We start from the raw sequence: 7,500 nt of genomic DNA on the forward strand, positions 1-7,500 counted from the left end.
TTTCCACATCACAAGTATAAAGTGATTATAAAATGGTAACAAAAGCTCCATGAACATGATATTTAAGTTTTAATTGACTATATATACTTATATGAAGGCGAGTGGTGTGTTATTATAGTGTTGACACAATACATCAATAAGGTTTTTCATTCATCTTCTTCTGTCATAAATGCCACTGATAGAAAAATCCCCAAACAGAATAAACTGAACTTACTGAATAATGGTGGTGTCACATGTTAGCCACGCCTCTGCCAGCAGCGCAGCTTCGCACCACTGGTGGGACTGGTGTGAATGAATCATTGTTTCTGTACGGGGTATGAGTCAGACTGACAAAAGTGCTATATGAATAATAATAATAATAATAATAATAATAATGATGATGATGATGATGATGATGATGATGATGATTATGATGATGATGATTATTGTTATTGTTGTTGTTGTTGTTGTTGTCATAATGATAGTAATAATAATAGTTATTATTATTATTATAATAATAATGCAGCTATATGCAGATGATCAACAGCTCTCAAGTAATTAGTTATTTGTAGTTTAACCCGAATTGTGTTGGATGAGGACCTCTTATACTTGCCTCTCACTTTAGGCCTTTATTAGCTGGTTGATGCAAAGAAATCCAGCACAACGTGTTTATATACTATGAACCCCAACCCACCACAAGCAGCATTAATAATAATATGGACACATGAAGACACGATACTGAGGTAGATCTTTTAAGATTTTTAAAACATACATTAACCGTTAGTGCATAAAAAGTGCTGTTGAGTGTGAAGCTTGTAGTTAATAACATCACACTGAGACGACCCAGGTAGAAAGTCTCAACAAATTTGCACACTAAAGAAGAGCATCATTTGATGTAATTTCCTTTATTTTTGCCTCGGCATGGGACCGTAGTTTGATCAGTTGATCAGTATCATCTGGTTTGATAGATTTGTGTGTCATCTGCGTAACGGTGGGAGTGAAGGAACTGTTTCTTGACAATAGTCCAGCTACTTCTTTCAGTCCAACCGTCTTCACCTCCCTGCTAATCAGAGTGAATTTTTGTCTCCTTACTCAGCGGCTTCCCAACGGACCCTCCTCCATCCTGGACGACGGCGAGATGGACAGGCAGCGCGAGAGTGAGATCGAGCGTCAGCGGTCGGAGCTGGGGCAGCTGAAAGAGAGACTGGCCCTCATGTGCCGACAGGTACCCCATTCAGGACGGGGTGACGGGCCCACAACACCCACAACCATGTATGCTTGCCTCACGCTCTGCCTGCATGTCAGGTCGGGGAGATCGAGGAGCAGCTGACGTCTGCCAGGAGGGAGCTGGCCCGGTCGGAAGAGGCCAACCAGAAACTTCAGAGGGACGTGAAGGAGGTGAGATTCACCTGCTGGGGACTAACAACAACCCCTCAGCCCTCAGGGTCTAACCACTGACAGGTGAGCTGAGTGACCCTGATGTCAGGCAGTGGGCGAACATTCAAAGGCCTCCATGTTGATGTTAGAGGCAGAACAATGGAGAAGCACAGGGATTGGACTGGATCAGAACCAAAGCTCTGGTTCTAGTAGAGAAAAGGTTGGGTGTCGTCAGGTGGGGAGAGAAGAAAACTGCTGGTTCCCAGAAATCAGGGCTGACAAACATAAGAGGCTCCAATCCACCATGGAAAAGGTCAAGCATTCTAGGAAAACATGGATTTTATTTTTTATAACAAACTTCTGTTTTTGTGGCATCCTATTTTTAAAACATACAAAAATATATAGTACCACTTAAAATCAGCACACCCCTTTCTGGTGGGGGTGCCCACTGTGGCGCCGGGGGTGGGTCCTCCCTCTGCCTCCCTCCCCCTGCTGGGGCTGGTTAGCCCCTGCTGCTGTGGGGGGGGGGGTATCCGGGTTTGGATGGAAAGCTGAGTGTGTTGGGGCCGGCCCCCAGGGGTGCATGCTTCACCACCGGCATCGGGGGGGACTCCTTGTCCACTCGGCCTGGGGGCCCTGCTCCGGGCCGGTCCCGGCTTGGCGGCTTGGGTCGGGGCCTGTAGCTCTGCGCCCTTTATCCTTCTCTTGTGGGCCCCTCTTGCCTGGTGGGGGTCTGGTTGAGGCGTGGCTCTCTGGGGGGGTTCCCCGGGGCCTCCTCAGCTCTGAGGGGCCGCCGGGTGCTGGGGTGGCAATGCCTGGACCTGATGGCCTCGGGCCCCGGGGTGTCGTTGCAGGCCCCCCCACAACAGTTCCAACCACACCCAGTGGACAAACCACATGCGCACACACACACACACACACACACACACACACACACACACACACACACACACACACACACACACACACACACACACACACACACACACGCACACACACACACATTTCCACTCTTCATCAATGAGGTTTGATGCTGATGTTTCTTGTTTTCTGCTATTGTTCTTTCAATTATCAGTATCAGGTTATTCAGTATTTTTTCTTTCTTTCTTTCTTTTTGTTACTTTCTTTTTTTTTCGTTTTGCCTGCTTTGCTAATTTATTTTCCTGCTTGAAAATCATGTTACTGTCTAGATAGAGCTACCCAGGCTGGCTTAATCTGGAAAATCCTGTTACTGTCTTGATAGAACTGCTCAGGTTGGTTTAATCTAGAAAATGATGTTAGTCTAGATCAGGGGTGGGCAATCCTGGTCCTGGAGGGCCGCAGCCCTGCAGGTTTTAGATGTCTCCTCACATCAATACAGCTGACAGCAATTAGTGGCTCCTTGTCAAGCTTTCTGCAGAGCCTCATCATGGTAACAGGTGTGTTTGAGCAGGGAAACATCTAAAACCTGCAGGACTGCGGCCCTCCAGGACCAGGATTGCCCAACCCTGGTCTAGATAGAGCTGCTCAGGCTGGTTTAATCTCATAAGAGTTGGATATTATTTGGATCAGTGTGATTACTGTAAATAATATATGTAGCACAAACAAGGGTATTGTATGTTGTCCCCCACCCATCCTTCCACCTCCCACTCTCTCTCTCTCTCTCCTCTGAATCTTCTCTCTCCTCTCTCTCTTTGAGCGTTCCCCCCCGGTTGTGTATGGCAGCAACATGGGGATACTCTTGGTCTCTTCCTGTTGCAAGTGCAAAAACTGTTCTGACATCAGAAGCTCTCAATCTGCCCAAGCTGCTGAACAGGACAAGGGACAAAGAAAAACAAAATCAACAAACACAATATCTGACAGGAGTTTGGTGGCTTAAATGTTATGGATGATTGTGTCCCCCCCCCCACCCCCCCACCCCCCGATACTTCTCAATTCTATCAACAACAACTATCAACCGCTGGTGTCTCTAAACTCAGGCTCTCTGTCAAAGAGAAGATATGGAGGAGAGGATCACCACACTGGAGCGCAGGTTTGTGTGTTTGTGTTTCTTCTTCCCTCAGGAATGTTTCTGCCTCACAACCGCCGTGTTCTGGTTCTGCAGGTACCTGAGCGCCCAGAGGGAGGCCAAGTCCCTCCACGACATTAAAGACAAGCTGGAGAACGAGTTGGCCAGCAAGGAGTCTCTCCACAGACAGGTGAGGCCGAGCTGCCTTTCATCCCCCTGTGTGTTTCTGGAGCTGATTGGCAGCTTGGCTGCGTTTTGGCTTTGGCGTGCCATCGCCGTCCCCCCCCCCCCCACAGCTTTAATCACGTCTGCTGCCCTCGGCGATTTTCGCTCCCAGTTTCACCTCCCTCTGTTCCCGTCTTCCTGCAGAGCGAGGAGAAGAACCGGCAGCTTCAGGAGCGGCTGGATGATGCCAAACAGAAGCTGCAGCAGACGCTGCAGAGGGCCGAGACGCTGCCTGAGATCGAAGCGCAGCTCGCCCAGAGAGTGGCCGCCCTCAACAAGGTGTGTGTGTGTGTGTGTGTGTGCGAAGAAAGGTATTCATGACTGGAAACCACAACCCTAATCAGGAAAATCAGTAAACAAGTTGCGTTTAAACGTCAGTACTACTTAATGACTGTAAGTCTGCAGGAGATGAATGAAGTCAATCAGAGTCCAACAGAAGAGGCTCCAATCCCCCAAACCACCAAGCAAATTGTAGGAATTTCAAACTAAACATTGATTTTATTTATTTATTTACAAGTTCTCCCCCCAACATTTTCCTGACGTAAACTCTAAGCCACAACGAAGAAAAACTTGATACTTTAAATCTAAAGGTCATTATGGCAGCATGTTGCCTATTTAAAAACTGTAATGTCCCTAAAAAGCTTGAAAACATTGACGTGCGTGGGTGCATTCTTGTTTATATGTTGCTTTGGGACATCAGACAGTGTATTCACTGATCCACGGGGACACGTGACATTGTCGGGACCGATAGAGAAAATGATGAAATCTATTCAGAGGAAGACGTGTGTCAGGGTCAGACTGAGGACAGGTTCAGGTTCGACTGTCAGGAAAAGGCAAGTAGCAGTTTCAGCTGAGTTCAGAGCAGGAATGTCCCCGGAAGGCATGAAAACTGAGTGAGTGTGTGTGTTTTTCTGGACTCAGCCCTGCTGCTGCCGCATGTTGACTCATTTGACTGGGTCAGTTTTGACACACTGAAACAAGAATAGCAATCATTTTCACACAACCGACAGAAATATTTGCGTGCATGTGCACACCTCCGTGTGCCTCAGACATGCATCTATGTGTGCGGAGGTCATGTAGGCACGTGCAAACATGAACACATTGTATGTACACCAATCTGAGTGTGTTCATGTGTGAGCCGAATGAAACGACATGTCATACAAAAGATGAAACCATTTTCTATGCAGCCGTGCCAGTAGCTCATAAGCAAAACAATGTGAGATGAAAGCCGGCGCCGGCCACAGAGGCAGCACAGCTATTTGATCCTCTGGCACTCGACACGTTAAGAATCGCACGCCGCACGAACTCTTCATGTCTCACTGATTTAATTGCAAGTATGTTAACCTGGAGCATTCCTGTAAATACAATCTCCACTCATGCCAAAAAGATAGTGCACGACATTGACTCTCCTGGCATGAAGCAAGCCTCCTAAGTGGTTGTAGTGTCTTGTGACAAGCTGGAACAGGACTGCTTCTGTGCAGGAAGGTGATTAATGTCCTTTAAGGAGCAGGTAAACAAACGTTCCTGTTGCGCTCTGATCTGCACAGACACGTAGCTAATTGGTGGACGCGGTCAACGAGCCGTTTCCCCGTGTTAATTTGTATTAGTGTTGCAACGCGCTCTGACTCCTCCCCCTTCCGATCACCCAGGCGGAGGAGCGTCATGGCAACTTTGAGGAGCGACTGCGACAGATGGAGGCGCAACTGGAGGAGAAGAACCAGGAGCTACAAAGAGTGAGTCACACTCTGGTTCCCGTCTCCCATTCTCGTCCTCCATTCTTCACCCTGCCCCATCCACCACGCTCCTTTTGTCGGAGTGCTGCACATCACAAGGGCGCACTAATTTTCTATACCCTCTCTTTAGCTAAAAATCTTTGTCCTTCTCACACAGCCCAGCAGAATGCTTGTTATTAACTCCATTCCCTCTTTCCTCTCTCCCCCTCCCCCTTTCTCCCCCACTGCACAATTGCACTATCTCTCTTCCTCACGTCGCTCTCTCTCTCCCCTCAGGCCAGGCAGAGGGAGAGGATGAACGACGAACACAACAAGCGTCTCTCCGACACGGTGGACAAGCTGCTGTCGGAGTCTAACGAGAGGCTGCAGCTCCATCTGAAGGAGAGGATGGCTGCCCTGGAAGAAAAGGTGACCCCACCCACCAACCCGCCCGGGTCAGAGCCCAGATCCACAGCATCCTGGGTCCTCAATGCAAAGCAGTAAAACCAGAGCCTGTAGGAGCTGATGAGTTTAAACCTGAGCAAATACCCAAACTGTCCCGAAAACACTGGAGGCAAACAGGTTCGACTCAGATTTATTGTTTATTTACAGAGAGGAAAATGATTCTTTTCTGGGTGAAACCAAATAAAGTGAATTATCCTTCAGAATATCAGTTTATAAAGCAAAAAGTAGAAAAACAGTGGAGCTATCAAAAATCCAAGTTCTGTCCCGGAGCGCTCCTGTCCTGCTTTAGAGGTTTCCATGCTTCCACATATCTGAATCACATGACTACAGCATGACCCACATCCTGAGAGTGGCCAACAGGGAGGCCCGCAGGAGGCGGAGCCACAACAGGCTGGGGACAGGTGATTATTGATCACGCTGAACTTCAACACGTTGTTACATTATACCCACCATGTTGTTATTGGGATTCTGCGTGAGAGACCAACACAACGTGAAGTGGAAAGAAAGCCACTCGTGATTTTTCACATTTCAGTCTGGAGATGTTCAAAGCTGGTCGATACAGAGAAACAGACTCGCCGTAGTTTGGCTGCGGTGGAGGAATACATCAGCACGCTGCACTCACCACCATATAATTGAAAAAAAACATAAAATAAAAAAACAATTCTCACTACGTCTTTTTCAGCGTTTCTGCCATTTCTGTGTAAACAGATATCATTTTCAGATTATTGCCGTGGAAGCATGAAGCTTCATTCAGGCCCCGCCCACACGACCCCATGTGGAACATTGTCCACATGGCGCCGCAGTTTAGGAGCCTGAAAACCTTAAAAAAAAAAAAAATGGGGTCCCAGGGTGGAGAAATGTGAAAACGTCACCTCAGCCTTGACGTCGGGACGGGCAAGATGCATGGCCCCGCCTCTCCACCTATAACCCCGCCTCCCCCTGACAGGAGATGCTGATGCTCACCGCTTTGATAAGGATGCATGATGGCTTTGTCCATTTCTATGTTTTTTCATGCTCCCAGTCTTCTTCTCCAGGTGTATTCCTGTGACCGCGGTACAGCGCCACCTATGAGCCTGGCTGACGTACCACATTGTTTTGAGACTTTTTACGTTGCTGTGTGGATGAAAAAAAAAGGAAGAATGGGGATATAAAAGATCTTTTTTGCTTGTGTGGTCAGGACCTGAATCAAAAACACAGAAATGTATTCTTCTCACTTTAATTCATGTTGTGTAACCGCTTCCTGAAACAGTGTTTATGCATGTGTGTGAACATTTGTGACATTATTTTAATTCTTTGGTTGCTTTTATTTTACACTATCTCGATTAACTATGGTTTGTCATAAACAGCTCAATTACCAGTAAAGTTACTTTTGAATGAAAAGCTGTCTTTCGTGCAGCTGTTGCCCATCTGGGTTTCATCACAGTCTCCTGGCTGTTTCTCTGCAGAACGCCTTGTCTGAGGAGCTCTCCAACATGAAGAAGCTCCAGGATGACCTTCTGGCAAACAAGGTGGCTGCACCTTCCTTCTTCATTCCTCACCGCAGCCCACAGACCAGCTCCCTGCTTTATCTCCGACTCTCGTCTCTCCCCCCCCCCCCCCCCCCCCCCCCCCACCAGGACCAGCTGATAGCCGAGCTGGAGAGGATCCAGTTGGAGCTGGACCAGCTGAGGGCCCGGCCCAGCGGCTCCTACTCCAGGTGGGTCCAGTCAGTGCAGCTGGGCTGCTCCCATCATGTAAAACATTACAGATGAATCA

At 48.0% G+C, this 7,500-nt stretch overlaps 1 protein-coding gene across 1 annotated transcript in view; it reads left to right on the forward strand.

Moving 5' to 3' along the window:
• The window catches only part of ppfia3 (PTPRF interacting protein alpha 3), a gene marked incomplete at its 5' end in the record, with an annotated part of 54,598 nt that overhangs the window by 17,590 nt on the left and 29,508 nt on the right, over nucleotides 1–7,500 (forward strand). Inside the window, 9 exons of the mRNA XM_080511276.1 lie at nucleotides 1,076–1,204; nucleotides 1,285–1,377; nucleotides 3,315–3,367; nucleotides 3,440–3,533; nucleotides 3,713–3,847; nucleotides 5,218–5,301; nucleotides 5,578–5,709; nucleotides 7,191–7,253; nucleotides 7,362–7,441. Of these exons, the coding sequence (XP_080367402.1) occupies nucleotides 1,076–1,204; nucleotides 1,285–1,377; nucleotides 3,315–3,367; nucleotides 3,440–3,533; nucleotides 3,713–3,847; nucleotides 5,218–5,301; nucleotides 5,578–5,709; nucleotides 7,191–7,253; nucleotides 7,362–7,441 (863 nt within the window). The remainder of the gene's footprint in view (nucleotides 1–1,075; nucleotides 1,205–1,284; nucleotides 1,378–3,314; nucleotides 3,368–3,439; nucleotides 3,534–3,712; nucleotides 3,848–5,217; nucleotides 5,302–5,577; nucleotides 5,710–7,190; nucleotides 7,254–7,361; nucleotides 7,442–7,500) is intronic.

The sequence above is a fragment of the Blennius ocellaris genome (genome assembly GCF_963422515.1).
Source record: "Blennius ocellaris genome assembly, chromosome: 16".
Taxonomy (NCBI): Eukaryota; Metazoa; Chordata; class Actinopteri; order Blenniiformes; family Blenniidae; genus Blennius; species Blennius ocellaris.